This window comes from Musca vetustissima, unplaced genomic scaffold (genome assembly GCF_032173495.1).
Source record: "Musca vetustissima isolate MV318-11 ecotype Yass unplaced genomic scaffold, APGP_CSIRO_Mvet_v1 utg320, whole genome shotgun sequence".
In the NCBI taxonomy this organism is placed as follows: domain Eukaryota; kingdom Metazoa; phylum Arthropoda; class Insecta; order Diptera; family Muscidae; genus Musca; species Musca vetustissima.
In genome coordinates, this window is record NW_026875384.1 from 223,270 (window position 1) to 242,183 (window position 18,914).

An 18,914-nucleotide genomic window follows, 5' to 3' on the forward strand; every position below is an offset into this window, starting at 1 on the left:
TCGAAAAATAATTCGGAAAAAATAAAACACTGTTCAGTTATCCTTCATTCGTCGGTTCGTCGATTCGCTTGAAAGTTATAAAATTAACCAAAAAATAGATATAAAATAAAAAAGCACACACAAACGTATAAAGAGCATTTGTAGTAAAATAAAATTATGAGTGAAGAAGAAAAAAGTTTATAATTTGCCTTACTCACACACTCACACTACAACAACAAAAAGAACTGAATAAATATATATATATATATATACACACAAGCGCATTATAAATTTGTTAAAGAGTGAAAATGTTAGCCTTCTTCTTCTTGTTTTGGTTAAAAATCAATAAATGGCCACTAAAAATATTTAAGAAAATCAATTTCTCAAATAAGCTCTAACCTTCTTAAGCTGTCTGTGTCGTCGTACGTAGCGTTTGCACAACAAACGACACCCTGCCTGCCTGCCAGCCCTGCACTTGTTCTCCTCTTCCTACTACCCCTCCAGCTCGTCATCGGAATTTGTTCATTTCGAGAGGGGCGTCTATGTAAATCTTGTCGAGGTCTTTTGGGCAACTGACAAGTGACATAAATGAGGAAGAAACATTGCCAATATCGTTGTCAGAAACACCAGGATACGAAAATACCTCAAAATACTGCGGTGAAAAGCTGAGGAAGCCTCAAGCCTTGTACCAGTCCCAGCCGCAGCACCACCAACACAAGGACCCAAAGCAGATTTTTCGTAATCAAAACCAACGACGACAACGTCGACGAGATTCAATTTGTAGAAGAGAAAAAGTGTAAATAAATGTGTGTATAAGTGCGTGTGAGCGTGTGTGTGTGTGTGCTGAAAGTGAGTGTGTTTGTGTGAATGTGTACAAAAAGTACAATAACCGAAAAAAATAAGGAAGAAGTGGTAGCACCACCAGCAGTAGCAGCAAAGAAAAGACGAAAAAAGAAGTTTTATACGCATCGTAATCAGAAGAAAAAAATTACACTGCGGTAAAGTGTCGGGAATACGTCGTCCGTCTTGGCCTTCGAACGGTCTATGGTGGTCGGTGGCCAACAAAAAAAAGTGATTTTCTCCGTCGCGATGTCAGCTAGGGATTGAGTGAGTGCACGACAGAAAAAAATGGAATAAAACATGTTCACATGGATGTTAATGTGTCATAACACTGGCTATTCGGTGTAACGCCTAAAAGTCTAAAAGTGTGCCAGTGTGTAAAATATTCCCCTACCCTGTGACAACAACAACACAACAAAACAAACCAACAAATCAAAAACAAAAAAACGAAATAAACCCCAAAAAATCCCAACTCTATTAGAGAAGTGTCATTGCTGCATTACTCTGCAATCCCGCAACTCCCTCCATACACGAGAACACAGACATACACACATCCATCTATCCGACACTCTCTATAATACCATGGCTTCATCTCTACTGGACCTGGATGACTTAATAGAATTTCAATTGGATCGCCTAAAACTGGATGAGCTCAACTTCAAGGATGAGCTGCAACTACAAAGACAATTGCTGGACTTGGATGCATTGCAATGTCCCCAGCGACGCCACAAATCCACGGCTATGGCCACATCCAAGTTGGCCAATCAGCACCACCAGGCGCTTCAGGTGCCCGAAGCGTCGTCGTGCATTGACTTGCCAACGAGTTTCATGGTTGCATCGGCCCAGGACGTGACTCCAGCAGCGGCCGCTACCGGAGCCATAGCACGTTCCAGTAGTCGCAAAAGTCGAGCCAGTGCCGGTGTAGGAGGTAGTGTTCAAAATGTAACCACCACCAATGGCGGCAGCATTGAAATAGCCATGGAAGAGCTTGGAGCCGCTGGTGGTGGTGCTGCTGCTGGCAGTGGCAGTACGGGAACGGCTGTTAATCTGCGTAATTGTCACAGTTTCAGTGACAGTGAAGACGATGGTCTGGCATTAGACCAGCAAAAAGAATTTAGGTAAGCCAAACAACCTACCCACCAGCAATCCAGCTATGATTAATGCGTACAAAAATGTTTCATAAATTTTCATCGAGCGTTTCGTAGGAATTTTGTCATTTAATCATTTATAATAATGAAATGCATTCTTTTAGTACATTCTACGTTTATTCTTTCGTTCGTTCTTTTTCTACATTTCTTTTTGATGCTAATTTTGTGTCAGACTCAGAGGGTGTTGCCATTTGGAGATTACATTGCAATCGACCAAAAATATAAAAAGTGAATAATATGAAGTTTTCATATGAGGTTAAAGAAAATGTCAATTATTTTAACATTGACTGGAAATCTTATTTTTTCCAGTCAATGTTAACACACGTCCATTGAATCGCTGATGTTACTGTGGGAAAATATATACAATGAAAGCCCAGATTACAACAGTTTCTGGTTAAAACTAAAATATTTGTTATTTAGGAACACCATACGATTTGTTTAACATTTTTCGGCTACTATTTAAACAAAAACAAAACAATCAACGAGCCTTCAAAGCTTTAGAATACCACTCACAAAAATAATACAAAATATCGATATATTTTTGTTATAAAGAATCGAATAATACAATTTAATGTGAGAATAGTCCTCCCTGTATTTACCTGACCTCTCTTGTGGTTTAAAAGTGTATATATTTGAACTTTATCAAATAATATCCCAACACTTTAGAAGAAAACCAGCCGCTCTTGAAACGAAAATTCCAGTAACAATTGGTCAACAATCTAAACGGCAGCACTGTTCCCGTAAATTCTTTCTCAATTGCATTTCCCTTTTGTAGCCTTTTCTTTGGCTTTCTCGCTGCTTCATTGCCTCATTCTCTTAATAGCCAACTCTCCTTTTATGTTTTGTTGTGTTATTATTCGGAATTTTCTCCAAAAGAAAATTGCCACCAGCTCACCCCTTTTCCCAATGAGACACTCTCGTGTCTCATTCTCTGTATGATATATTTTTTATTCTTTCACAAAAATAAGGTCACGTGTGTTAGCGTGCTAACAGGAAACTCAGAGTAGAGAGCAGAGCAGGCTTTGAGCAATTTCCATATGCATTGGCGTGTTTCGTGTTTTGAATTTTTCATTAATGTTTGTGTTTTTTTAATTGAAATTGATTTTGATAGGGAAAATACCAAAACATAAGTGACTACTGGCCGTCGGTGGCTTGTTCACTGGCTCGGTCACCCACACATTGTCGTTGGCATCGGCGTTTCGTTTAATGTATGCATTGCAATCTCAATTGTCCTGTTTAGAATTTGGCGCTCATTTTGTGTGGCCATTTCTTTGTGTGCCGCCATTGCAATTGATTGTCTGTCGGTGGGGTCTGTAGAGTGAATGGATGTATGGATAGATAGAAGGTGTCGTCTTCGGAGGATGTTTAGATTCTTGGCAAACTGGCATTTCGATACTTAATTAATGGTCTGTTGTTGTCTTCTCTAACATCGTTCGTTCGTGTTTGTGTGTGTTAGGAAATCCTTGTTAGCCGCCTTTAATTGATTATTTGTTTGTGGTGCTCTGCTCTTCGGCACCACCTCCCTCTCTCCACAGCCAAGTCCAAGTAAATATGAATCACTGTCACATATATTTTTTGGCATGAAGTGCAACATCGTTGTATGGGTTGAATGCCAGAGCTGCCTAGATTTATGACAGATTTCCTTTTCTCATATTTCATGGTTTTTTATAATTCGTGTAGCTGTTGTTATTGTTGGCTTTTCGTCTGAATCTCATTCCGCCTATATTGTTTTATATACATACAAATATATATATATATATATATATATTTGTGTTCAGTTCCATCGTTATCGGGCCTACTAATCATTCATTAGTTGGTCACTTGGTTGTAGGGTATGTCGCTTGTTCGTTCGTTCTTTTGTTGGCTGGCTGGCTCAGTCTCTGCCACACATTTGGCCCATAGTTGTATTTTCTCCAAAAAGGCTCTTGTATTTGGTTTTCACATCATTTCATTTCAACATAATTGCTCTGTAACTTGTCGTTCAGCGTTTTTTGAACTTTTTTCCTAGTCTACATTTCTATTCGTTGTTATTGTTGTCTTTTTGGTTGTTGTTGACCCTGTATTCAACCTTATCTCCTGCAATGGCATCTTATGCAGCTTTATGATACATTTTCTGGAGTCTGCACACGGACATGTGTATATATGTATGTACATATATACATATCTGTAAAAAGTTTGAATATTTGTATTACTTGTGTATGTAAATCATTTTCGTTCTCGTTTTGGATGACTTCATAGCCTGCTTTTGTGTGATGAAATCCGCAAATGTGTTTTTGTGAATATGATAATTGGCATATATAGTACAATGATATGATATATTATTCATAACGGTCTAAATGAAGTTATATATACGTGCATATTATAAAAGACAACCTTGAGAGGTATTAAGTGAAATTAAGTGAAGTTGGGATAGATGTTTTTTTTTCTTATTTTTGCATTAAAAATTTAGATGCATTCATTCATATATATTGTGTTGGCGACATCAAATTGTCTATTTTCTCCTACACAAAAAATTAAGGTCGAGGCACTTAAATATTCCATTTTGTGATCTATTTCAATTTCATAGTAGCATAGCGTTGTCGCTGAATTCAAAGGCCTGAGAACTTGGGTGACTGTGACAATATTAATGTGATGTTTTGTAGCCATTCGCATAAGTAAATTGTTTCAGCACCCGTAAGCTCCGAAAATTCAATATTGTTCCAACATATATACATATATATATATATATATATACATATATATTTTAATAAATATTGTACACATTGCCAACGGAACTTTGTGACTTCCATAGAAAAGTATTTTAGGAAATTATATTTCGTTGAAATCATCGTAGATTAGCTTAGTCTAACGAAATTTGGATTGATTGTCTACCAACTGAATTCTTACAAATATATGCCAAAAGTTAGAAACTCGATTTTCCTAAAAAATGCTCAAATGGTTCGAAAAAACTTACTTCTTTGGCAAGGTTTCCTACCTTTTTAAAGAAAGCAACAAAAACTAAATTATATGCCTCTGATGACATTGCGGCCGTAAAAGTGGTAATTGCCATAAATTTGTCTCAGGTTCTGATACTGCTCTCTCTGTCAATTAATACTAAAGTTGCCATTTTAGCACACCTATAGTGCTAGTTTTAGCACTTTGATCCAGCACCAAGCTTATTTTTAATTTTTATACCCTACACAACTATGCTGTCAGGGTATTATAGTTTTGTGCAGCCCAAAGAGCTTCTAACGCCGCGAAATATTGGTCCTATACACCAATCTCTCGACTCGACAATCTCTCTCAATCTCGACTAGCTGAGTCGATCTAGACATGTGTGTGCGTCCGTCTGTCCATTATAATGTGTAAACACGATACAGACCACATCTTCACGAAATTTTACATGTAGGATGGGTTCTGGCCAATGAAGACCCCTATCGTTTTAGGTAAAGATCAGCTAATATTTAGGGGATGAAATGGACCAAAAACTTTACTTTTGCCTGATTTTCTGTTCGCTCCAGAGGCCGAATAAGTTAATGACCAATGAGAACTTATATCGTTTTAGGTACAGGTCGGTTAATATTTACAGGATGAAATGGACCAAAAACTTTATTTTTGTCTGATTTTCTAGTCGCTCCACAGGCCGCAATTATGACCAAAACATCGCGAATATTTACATGGCGAATAGGATTGGGTAAAAGATAAAAGCGGTCAATATGTGGCGGGTCAAACGGACCCTTACTTTTGTGTGAAAAATTACAGAAATGGTATCTTATAACGTATATATTTACCCCTGAAATACATAGACCCGAAAAGTATATCCAAGAGGAGTGGTTGACCTTGAAATTGATACCAATTATATTGTCGTATGTACTCGGATGTGGGAGTTACACATAAATATTTACAGGTGCCATGGGCCATAAACATTAGAGGGCAGAAATTTAGCGCTGATCGCTTTAAAATTTTCCAAGAGGTTCCTGTTAAACTTAATGTTTTGTGTTTTTTCGAGTCGATCTATAGATCACAAGCCGAACATCACAATACAACCCACGGTGAAGGAAATCTGGACAAGTAATTAGAAGGGCAGTACAGCTTACTTACTAACTTAGCTGACTTGTTACAGCACGGTTGTACCATAAGCCGAGCTTAAAAAAGATTTCCAAGCGCGTCAGTCTTTTGCGCATCTCCTCCAATTTGAAAGTCTATGTTCCGAGATTTTATCTCCTACTTGGTCTTTCCATCTAATTCGTGGCCTTCACCTACTGCGTGAACTCAGTAGTACTTTTTTAGCTGGAGCATTCTCATTCATTCGCACAACATGGTCTAGCCACCGTAGTCGCTGCAGCTCGATACGACCGACTATTTCGTTGTCCGCGCATAGATTTTAAAGTTCGTGGTTCATTCTACGCCGATATTCACCGTCGACGCAGATCGGCCCGTAGGTCTTTCGGTGAATTTTTCTCTCAAACATCCCAAGAGTTCCTTCATCTGCTTGCGAATGGCTGTACTGAATATTGGGAATTTTCGGAAAATATGTCAGTGTAAACGGTCAAGAGGGTGCAAATATCACGAAATATTGCCCAGGCTCGATATAAACATCCACAGAAAGTTAGAGTTCCGTCGTAGATGTGTAGGGTATCGTATGGTCGGCCCCGTCCGTTATCTTTAAAAATGTTCGGGTACTTCATATGGTGATTGTGGTATTGTCTTTTTAACTTTTTTAGCACTTTCTAGAATTTTTTAAACAAAATCTAGCATTGTTTATCAGTTTTGGCATCACTGATTTGTGAACATGTACAAAAAAAATTGGTAAAAAAATTACTTTTGTGCGACTACCAGTACTATGTTTGAGCCATTAATTCATTCGAGATGGTAGTATTTCCCACATAGTCGGATTCCAATTGATATGACCTTTTGCGAAAGCCAATATGTCTTTCCGATCTTTTTTCAGGAAACAAATGGCTTTCTTGCCAGCTTCCGGGTATGTAGACCTGTTACCACAGCCTGTCTACGATCTGTTCTTTGAAGTTATATCCAATGTAACACTCTCACTAATTCCGTTGAATTTCTAAAAGGGTATTTTCACTTCTCTGACAATTTGTTGATTGTTACGAAGTGATTATTTTTTGCAGCCTCCTCCCTGATGAAATCATTTTCTATGATAACTTATTTTCATAATCTCTGATAATTTGCTGTACTGTATTGTTTGTTTCAAGCCATTTTTTATGTTTATTCGGCAGTAAATCAAAATCGAAAACAGACACATTATCTTATTATTATGTTTGCAATTTTAATTGCTTTAGATTTTGGCCACCAATGTATGATACCACAACGATATATAGCTTAGGGGTACCTCCAGAAAATTTTCCTTTTTGTGCCATTTCCTTTCTATTTTGTGTCATTTTATTCCCCAGTTATCAGTCAAAATTATTATATTTCCATCTGTATGTATGTTTATACTATTTCTGCAAATATCGACAAGAAATATTAGTATTACTAAAAATGTGTAGACAAGCACACAGACAAGCAATTGGGGATAAGGTAAACATATTTGTTTTGAGAATTGTTAGACAATATGGGGGGCGATTATTTTTAACTTTTTTTTCGATTTTCGTTTACATAATTGCTTCACGCTTTGACAATTACACATGTCTCAACTATACGTTTCCATTGAATGTCATTGCGGTAATAGTGTTCATAAGCATAATGGTATGTTTGGTGTTAGAACCCACCATAAATATTTTATTTTTTTTCGATTTCATTTCCAACAGTGAATAGTGACAGGTATGCATATGAGTATTTCTGACACTATGACCTCTAGTTCTAATATAATTTATTTTACGTTGTTAAAGAAACATACTTAAGAGTAAATTTAATTGTATGATAACTAGGATAATAAACAATATAATAATAGATAAACACGTAACTTACTTCATTTAATTTTCACTATAAATTAATTATTTTTGAATATATGAATAAATAAAAACGTCGCTAAGCCAAACTGCAGTTTTATGACGATAAGGCATTTGTATTCACTTCATTGAAACTTCGATTCAAGTAGAGCATTCCCTAAACCCTATTAAAAACCGTAGACACGATTGATAGAAGTTATTACTTCAGAACTATGATTATAACTAATATTATTTATAACCTTCACAACTGATATCATAAACTAAGCAAACTTATTGGTAAGATTTGACTTGAGTTTGAGATATTACATGTTCGGAAATTATAACGGTTTTAGACATTCTCAACATCAACACCATACACAAAATGCAATCTCCACACCAAAATTCAGGCTTTAAAATTTATTCATTTGACATATACGAGTTGTACTAAATTTAGTAACAATTTCGGAACATGCCAACCATGCTATGTGTTTTGAAGTATATAAAAAGTACTAAATTTACTACCATACATGTCATACAAATTATAGTTGGTGCATCGCTTTACTCCCTACGTGACTATCATTTCTAAGTTTATATCTGCTCAATCCAATCTTTTCAATTTAAAAATCCGACAAAAATCAGTTTTATTATCAGAAAATTCGGTTAAAAAATAATAAATAAATAACAAATAAAAGTTACTAACGTTTTTCATAATCTGCAAGGCATATTAGTGTGTATAGATGTAAGAGTGGGTAAAAATGAAAAAGGACGACGGACTGACCGTCGTCAGGACGACGGACTGTGCAAAATTTGGTTCAAATCGGGCATTCCATTCGCCTGATATTGGATTTATAAATATTGAAATTTTTACCCTTTGTGGGGGAGGTACCAAAAGGAGTGGACCAATGGGTCCCATCTTCGGACTTGATCTAGACTTTGTAAATATAACAGGTTGTGTAAAACTTGGTCCAAATCGGACATTCCATTCACCTGATATTGGATTAATACATATAAAATGTTTGACCCTTTGTGTGGGAGGTACCACAAGAAGTGGACCAATGGGTCCCATCTTCGGACTTGATCTAGAGTTGGTAAAGATAACAGGTTGTGCAAAGTTTTTTTCAAATAGGACATTCCATTCGCCTAATATTGGATATGTAAATATTGAAATTTTTGATTTGGAAGAAAAATGTTAGGATGTGCAAAGATTCTATTAGATCTGCAACTCCTTACGAGAGTTATCGTGCGCATCATCCACCATCCGAATAGGTGTTTACCAGCCGGACAGACACTTCAACCTTAACGATGCATGTATTAAAATTGAATTTATGTGAAAAAAACGTTTTTATGATTTTTCTGATAATGAATATTTTATTTAAATTGAATTGAACGAGTTTCCACACAAAAAATAGAAATATTCTGGAGTGAGTCAAATTGGCTCACTTCCACAAAAATAGGTATATACTAAACATCCGTAAAACGTCTATAATCCCTAAATATCTACACTACTTCTACCATAAAAAATTATATAGGTGTTTGGTTAGATCTTAATTCTAGGGGACAAAAAATATAATCCCTTTGTAATTCCATGCGCATTTTATGTCATTAAATGGTCGACTTCGCCTACATACATATTTCAAACTTTTATATATTTATTTTAATTTAACAATTGCGTTCAGCAATCATTAAGCATTCAAGTTCGTTTTCCTGCCATAATTTTGCCAAAAGCTGTTTTCTTTTTGTTGGTTTTAATTACACTCCATACAGTTCGACCTCTCACCAACCACATCATTATCATAACAAACACATTCATAACCACTTATAAGAAAGTAGGACATCCCACCCACTCCGACGCTTAAACGTAAACACATTAATTGGTGTTTTCACCAAAACAAAGAGGGAAACAGATTTTATTCCTCCTCTTATTAGGACGACCTTTACCTTGTAACGATGAATCACAGACCTCACTCAACTCCTTTTCATTGTGCATTACATCATGAAATAGCAGAGAAAACGACGTTTTCTTTTTTTGCTTTTACTTCAAGCACGCATACACTCACACACACGCATACATACATATATACCCATAAGAATGTTATTATTATTATTTACTGGCAAATGTTGTATTTCTTTGTTGTTTTAGACTTTTGGAAACTTAAATCCTGTTCTGGTTTTTGTTCATTTTCAGATCTCTGGTAATTGAATGGTTTCAACAACTCCGCGCCAGAACTGAAGATTTTAAATCGGACGAAGAATCGAGAAGGATGCGAGAAGCCGGCAATGATTCCTATCGTAAAGAAAGACATGCTCTCAAAGCTTGTGACCTCTATACGGAAGCAATATTTTTGGCGCCATCACAAGACAGTATAGCAGCCGCAATGGCGCACGCAAATAGGTCCACAGTATTGCATGACTGCGGCATGTATGAGGTATGAATAACAATAATAATAATAATAACAACAACGACAGCAGCAACAACAATGTCAACATTAAAAACAACTTAAATGCAACCACAAAACACAACACACAAAAAAAGAACAGCAATATGAACTCGTTGTGGTTGTGGCTGGTTGTCGGTCGCTCGCTCGGTCGAAGGGTCTACAATGACACACATATACCCAGAGCTATATAGTCCTAGTGTCACATGCACACAACATATAATTATTTCATATTCGTGCATTCGTATTAATAACGATTACTCTATTCCATAATTGTGGGTTGGGTAAATATTTCCTATGAATGGGCAAACAATCTTGAAAGGATTTGATTGTACGGAGCAAGTAAACAAGCTACTATGGCCCTAGGCCAAAACACAGTGCCTCAAAAAATTGGAATTATTTATGGAACACTAGAAAGGATAAACTGATTTTTAAAAGTAACTAAAATGCCCCAAGGGGGTTTTCCAATACAAAAAAAAAAAAATCACCTATAGGACACAGTCGATCTGTGGAATAAGCAACGGATGTATTAGTAAAGAGAACTTCTTAGTAAAGAGAACTTCGTTGTATATATGTGTGAACCTTAAAGCCACATTTTAAATTTAAAACCCTTATTGTAGGACAATTCCAATGCCCGACCCTTTATTGTGGGTATATCTTGGCCTTACATTTTACTCCTTCGAATCACTGTGCATTACTTGCGGATGCCATGATTCATCATGTGACACTGGCTGCAAATAAAAAAACCCGACATATCGACGTTGTCGTTGTCACCACCATTTTTCCATTAATAATTAATCTCGTTTCCTTTCCTCTCGCTTTTTTCGTGTTTACAGCAAGCGTATGATGACTGTTTGTGTGCTTTGGATTTGGGTTATCCGGAGGAGTATCATCCATTGATTAAACTGCGTCAAGCCTCTTGTGCCTTAAAAATGCGTAACTTCAGTTTGTGCGAACAGCATTTGCATGAGCTGTTACACATGGAACTCTCGGAGACGTTTGAAGCCCGCACTCACGAACTCTGGCATGAGTGCGAAGTTCTCAAAGCGGAAAAAATCGAAATGGGGGTTCAAACCGACAACGACTTAATAAGTAACGGTACCAAAATCTATGAAGTGTAAGTATCAGCTGTTCGCCACCCCCAAAAAGTATGCCACATTCTTTGGTTAATTTTTGGAAATTTCTCTTCCAGAGCATGGCTAGATAATACCAATGTTATAACGACTACCAAAAGCGCCTATCTTAGGGCCATTACCAATATACCCAACAACACACCCATTTTTCAGGAAGAGGCCGCCGTCTTTGTGCCCAGCGGAGCGGCGAGAGTTTGTGATCACTGTGGCATCACACAGTTCGTACCATTTCCATGCATTTTCTGTTCTAATCGTACAGCCGTCTATTGTTCACGCAAGTGCCGAGCGGCACACGCTTCCATACATGCTCTCGAATGCTACGCTCACCAGATCGAACTGTTCGAGGAGTTCGGCGTTGAGTTCTCGAAGCCGCGGCTGCTGCAGCTCGCCTTTCGCATGCTCATCAATGGCCTGCCCCAAGTGGTGCCACACTGTCGCAAAAAACCCACAGTCAGCAAAATGTGGAACGCCTTCAATAGCATATTAACCGAACGCAATTGCACCTCTTCGTCCACCTCGTTAGCTGCCTCGTCGACCTCCTACTCAGCACTGCTGCGCCTCGAATCGCACCTAGATAAAGAGGAGAAACCCAGTATGGTCTCCTTTGCTATTGTCGCACACATACTCGCCATCTACTTGGGCGAATATACCGATTTCTTCGAACTACTCGAGCTGACAATGCCCGCAGCAGCAAAGCTGACGCGCCAGGAATGGGAATTGCTCGCGTCGGCTTTGCTGTTGCGCCACATATGCCAGCTGCGGCACAAAAACCTCATACACTGCCCATCCTTTGTGCTGCCCGCCGATCCTCATGTCCTCTCGCCCAACGATGAGTTCTCGCTGTGGGAAACGGTGCGACACGTGCGTCGCGGCTATCTGCATCTGGTGGCCGGCGACGTGACAACCGTAGCCTATGCGGTATTCCCCCAGACATTGAGCCACTGCCGCCACTCCTGTGCCGATATGATTTATCGCAAGATCAACGGTTGCAAGCTGACCGCCTATGCGACCAGTGATATACCAGCAGATGCCTGCATTTGTAACTGTTTCGTTAGTGGGAACTATCGACAATCGCTGTATAGCCATCGCAAATTGGAATTGTCAGCACGAGGCATTGATTGCAAATGCGAAAAGTGTTTTCGTCCATATCCCGATGAGGATTTTGTAAGTATTGCCAATAAATTAGCAAAAAAACCAACTAACCAACCAATCGAACGTCAACGTCACACAACGCGACTTAGATGATCACAAAATAAAAAAAAAAACATACACACACATTTCAAAACAAAAAACATACTTATATGGTGGAATAATGTGTTAGTGTGTTATAATTGTGTATTTCTCTTGGTGTCTCTTGGTGTTGTCATATAACATTATAAACAACAACACATACATCCATAGTACATACATGCTATATCATTATATTTGGATCCCTTTGGTTTTATTCTTTCAATTGGTTTCCCGTCTTTTAATTGTTGTTTTTTTTATGGAATTGGACGTGGTGGAAATTTCAATAAAAGTACGATGTGCTTTCAAATAAACACTACTAACTAATTGTTATTGTAATTGTACACAAATATAAACACACATACACTGAAACCCAAACAAACACACACACACACATATACATACACCACAAAAATGTGTTAAATGCGAATGCTTTACTTGTCGTTCCAATGGTTTAATTGATTGATCAATGATAACACCTCTAACTACTTTTGAATATTGTCTAATTATATTAACTTATTATCGTACGTACATACATACATACTTAACATATATATCTTAAATATATAAATCTTCTCGATGTGTTCTTTTTTGGATCGAATGTTATCTCGTGTTCCATGTTTAAACGAGGAAACTAGCTATGAGTTCTTGATTGATGAATGGCATTCCTGTATAGCGTATGAATGTTATCTTCTTTGGTGTTTTTTGTTTTGTTTTTGTGTTTTTGTTTATTATTTGTGATTGCCCTCCACTGTTTATCTCATTTACGTTTCGTTGTAAATCATCCACATTTTATGTTTATGAAATGATCGACCATTGTCCAAATATGTCCTACACCACTAGGCAAGGAAAGGAATCACGATTATAATTTTACTAAAAATGTTGCAAAAAAATCCATGAATAATCTCTGGAAATCCTTCGAACAAATTTATAAAAATAAAATATTCATCATTCTTTCTATATATATACATAAAAACCTAAGATTAAATATCTCATTGTCTTGATTACAAGTAAAATGGTTTACATATTGGAAAATCCTTCCAAAAATATTCTCCAGAAAATTAGAGTTATATATTATAATGTTCTTTTACAAATAACTATAATATATATATATATATATATAACTATATATTTATGTTGGGAAGTTCAAAATGTGTTCGAATTCGATAATATATATGTTTGTACCTACAAAAAAAATTGTTCAAGAATTCCCCATTAATTGTTTCTACAAAAGTATTTCTAATAAAAATCTACAATTTCAACTCTCCAGGTTCAGTTCTAAAGTGAGGCAGTATAGTCGGACGGGGACGATCATATGAAACCCTACAAAATGTTTACGGAAATCTACGGTTTTATATTCTGAGTCTGGGCAATATTTGCACCCTTTTATAATAAAAATAAAAATTTGGTCACTTTAGGTTTTGGTTGATTTGACTCTCGGAGTATTGACCGATCACCATCTAAACAACCGTTCTAAGTATTTGGTCAGGTCTCCCTAATAAAGTAAATACAGTTTCCAGTTCATTGCACCCCCTAAATATCAGCTCAACATCACCGATAATTATAGGCGTCGTCTTGACCATAACCGGTCAAGACGAAACTCAAATTTCCTAGCCATCAGCGCTACATTTCCGCCCTCTTGTATGGTAATAGTAATACTAAACAATATGAAAATGCGAGTACATACAGCCATATTGGTATCAATTTAAAGGTCACTCCTCTTGGATAAACTGTCCACTTTGCCGTTCCATGTTCAAAAAGGCTGGCTCCATTTGACCTGCTAAAAATTGACATATCTTTATCAAAGTAGTCATGCTTATACTGTGGCCAGAATGTAAAATTTCGTGGTGTTCGGGTCATATTTATGAAACAAAAAAATAAAATACAAGGTAGACCTATTCCACGAAATAGGATTTTCTCAGATCCTCTGCGAATAGTTAAAGTGGTGTAGGGTATCAACACTTTCGAGATCATATATTTTTTAGGTTTTTTCATTATATTCATATGTATGTGTTTTATTTTTACTCACATCATCATCATAACTGTTGTATTATATTTGTTTACTGTTGTAATATCACACTCATTTATACATATATATCCCTCTTATATACATACCATATATATATATATATATATATAAAATACATACATATTCGGAAACCATTACGACCTTCCCAAACCAAACTTTCAGCATAAATTTCATCGTTACCGCTGTGATAATCCAAACTGCAAACAAATATTTACACCTTCGAACCTGAAACGCACCCGTAATCTGCAATGGTGGAAGTCGGACTATTATCGCCGACCCGAAAACAATGGTTCCGAACTGTTGGTCTGCACGGTGTGCGATCAAACGCAAAAACTCGAATGGTTTTGGACATTTACGGCAGCGCTAATGGACTGTGATACCATCGAAGAACGTTGTAAATTGTATGCGGCTATCGAGCGGGCCGATGCGCAACTAGTGGACACTCACGAATTGAAGGTAGCACTGGCCCGACAATTAGTCGAACAATGTTTGTTAATACACAGAGGTATGTGATAGCGAAAGAGCCTTGGCAAAAAATATTAATTTTTGTCTTTATGTATTTAACCAGTCAGAAACACTCACACACATACACACAAACATATACATACTCAAAACCAAGAACAGTTAAAAAAACAAAACAACATTTGTATTCTTCGTAAATATATACCAAAAGTAGTGTGGCCATATTTTGTTCTTACACAACATAGAAGTAATTTTTATTACAGAAAAAATAAAAATATACGAACAACTCAACCAGTAGAATCGCTAGTTCATAATTATTTTTTTTTCTTCTCCTCTTACATTTGTAGTTTAATTTTTAAATCTAGTTTAGGTTATAAACAATTCGCTAGTAATTTTTGTTAATCCTTATAAGCAGTTTTCTTTGTACTCAATAATTCTAGTTTATTTATTTGTGCGTCCCCCTAACTAATTCGTTATTGAACACAACATATTCAATATTTAAAAAAAGTATTTACACAGAGAAACAATTTTAATAACTGAATTTTATAGAGAAAATAATGTGATGGTGGTGTAAAAAAACGTATGTGGTAATCGAAAGAAATTACATTTGTAAAAATTTGAAAAACTAAACAAAAAAGTTGTCATTTATATATACATGCATACATTCATACTTCATAAAATTGTACATATGTTGAATAAAGGCTGGGTATTTGTAGTATCCAAATTTTTTACATTTCTACGAAGAATATAGAGAAGACAATAAAGAAAGGGAAAAGCTAAAATAATAAGAAGCTCCATTACTATAGCTTTTCAGGAAAATAGTGATTTTCCTACAATGTGTATGAGAGACAACAGATGGTATCAACCAAACTGTTCATCTTCGAACTTAGTAAGGATGATATTTGAATAGTTATCCAACATATCAATATGTTCAATTGTTTTCAACTCTCCATCATCCTCACATAGGAACTAATAATCCACTCCGTTGAGTGGATTTTATCTCCCTCTTACTATGAGACAGCAGCGAAGAAGTTCTACGGCGAGAGCATTTTAACCAGATGGTTTTTGAAATCGTACATCCAGGTTCTGTTGGCCATCTGTTGCCGACTACGTCGCAGTAGCTCTAGGAAACTCTACTGGAATATCGTTAAAGTCGTTATGAGAGGGAGTATAGTCGCTGAAGTGAGTACTCCTCTCTAAAACGTTGACGTTGTGTTTAGGTATCATGGCCAAAGTTCAACGACTTCCAGACATCCGTTTCACGGAGCCTCAGGGCACATCTTGCAGCCTAGAATTTAATCAGAAAATCCAGTAGTTGGAGATTCAAGGCTTGCTGTAGTGTGCTTCTTAGCACCAATCGCTGTACAGTATTCATTTTGGCCAGCAGTGTATGCTTATTGACCCTTGCCACCGTACAAGGGAGCCATATGTAAGAATGGGGAGTAGCAGTAACATAAATAGCTATTGTACATATCAAATAGAACCTCTGTAGTCTAAGGCTGTAAATATCAGTAAACCTCGTTGCGGTATATCTTATACGTTTCGGTATATCTCTCATATAATTGGCAGTATCCCGAAGATTAAATGATGTCGTGCTATGTTTAGCACTTTGCTAAATTAACACATTCAAAAAAGGGATAAGTAAATCGACTTTATGTATTGAAAAGTGTAAAAGTCGACCTTTAATCTTTAAATATGTAATCGCAAAGTCGACTTTCCAGATCGATTTTCTTCACAAACACTTGGTTTATTATCACGAAGCTCATATTGCTCAAAAATTGCACATTCCAGAAATATACTTTATCTGTTGACAACAATTCATATAACAAATCAGTAGATTTTGCATTAGTCGGTAAAAGTCGAAAATTGATTTTGAATGGGTTTGAAAAAATGGAAAGATCGAAAAGTCGACATTCTAGTCAAAGGCAAAAATCGAAAACTCTAGAAATCGACATTTTAGTCAGAAGCAAAAATAGAAAAATAGAAAAGTCTAAAAGTCGGTATTTATCAACAAGTAGTTATCCGTCTAAGCCTATTGGAAACCAAGGATAGATTCTTGAGATTTATGCTCTACATCAATATAATAACTTCATCAGCGATACCCTCTCCATGAGAATTTCATATTAGGCACATTTAGATTGGAAATGTAAGATATACTAAAGCCTGTAGAGCTGACATTGTCATACTAGGTCCATACATCTAGATCTACAATATTTGTGAGAGATAGATAAATACGCCCTGAATCTTCCGCAATAAATAATAAATTTATATACTTGACTGCCCGACTAATAAAACATCAATATGCGAGTTGTAAAATAAACTTTTATATCAATAAAATATTTTTAATAAAATATTTATTTTTATGGGATAATATATTAGACAACATATCTTTTTAAACACCTAGGCTACATTTTATTAGTTCCATAAAATGTTGTCATAAAATTATATTCATGACAAATCGAATATGTGAAAATCGTACAAAATCAAACAAAAAAAGAATATTTATGAAATATTTTACGCCATCATTACTTCAAAAACAATTAGTGTAGTTTAGTTTACATATGTGTACATAGCCAAGTTAAGACAAGTTAAATAATTATTTATTTAAAGACTTTATCTAGAGTTTAAACATCGTACTGTATAAATATCATAACAGTTTCAAAATCAATCACTCCAAACAAGTTAACTTTACAATTTGCTAGATTTTCAATTTCAATCTAATAATAAATTTTAATTAAATCCAAAAAACTAGGTTTGTTTCCGCCCTATGCTTTTTTGCGCTATAAAATACAACACTGAAAAAAAACAAATATTTCGAAAAAACTTATACACACAACTAAACAGGAAAAATTCAAATACATAGTACATAAAAACATAATTGAAAATTGTAGAGTATTATACATTAACTAATCAATGTTTGTTTTTAATTCCAAATTTGGTACATCTACGAACCACCCACTACCCACCACACCACCTCCACAACATGACAGAGGGTACAAAACCATTAGATGAATGGGAGCTGAATAAATTGGGTTCTATAATGCGAAGTGCTTTACATATTGTGGCGGCTCAGCATCGTGTCTTCAGTCTAGAATATGTTCAACACATGTCCTATTTCTGGGACGTCATGGCCCTGAGCAATTACAAGTGCGGCGACAAGGAGCTAATGCAAATGCTGCACGCTCTGGAATTCATACCGGACGAGTACAAGGAGATCTTTATTAACTACTATGAAGACTTTATTGCACCAAAATTTGTAGAGGAGAGCTATGCTAATATACTGGACACGGAAGTGTAAGCAAAGTGAAACAACCAAGAACAAAAATATTACAACGGCAAGGACTACAAAGTATATAAAAACAAACATACACACAAGTCACAAGTGTAATCAAGGGAAACTGAAGACCATAGAACATCAAATTATTTAGTAAATGAACTTTAGATAAAATTTTGTTATTGAAATTTCTTTTTGTTTTTGTAAAATATTATATTCCAAGAAAAATTAAAAAAAAATGAGAATAACATCAACAACTTTGTTGAACACAGAAAACTATAGCTGAGCAATAAAGGCGCGTGTATTTTTTATTTATTTATAAAAACAAAAAATTAATTAAATCACAACAAGTTCAAGAAGCAGAAGAAAATACAACTGTAGCAAAAGATAATAATTATGTATAGGTAAAGGACATACATTTAAAACATTAAAAACACCAATCACCATCACTAATAAAAATAGTTGGATGTAGATCAAATTGTGCTACAATATTGGAAGAAAATCGAATCGGATACAC

At 35.9% G+C, this 18,914-nt stretch overlaps 2 protein-coding genes across 3 annotated transcripts in view; both read left to right on the forward strand.

Moving 5' to 3' along the window:
- Positions 1-18,914, forward strand: part of LOC133337840 (small ribosomal subunit protein eS21) — a 378,405-nt gene that overhangs the window by 150,918 nt on the left and 208,573 nt on the right. The gene's annotated exons all lie outside the window — the stretch shown is intronic.
- LOC133337871 (uncharacterized) lies at positions 1,402-18,421 on the forward strand. The gene is made up of 6 exons (XM_061546081.1): positions 1,402-1,937; positions 10,023-10,263; positions 11,109-11,389; positions 11,465-12,569; positions 14,824-15,166; positions 18,114-18,421. The coding sequence occupies exons 1-6, from the start codon at positions 1,402-1,404 to the stop codon at positions 18,419-18,421; spliced, it is 2,814 nt and encodes a 937-aa protein (XP_061402065.1).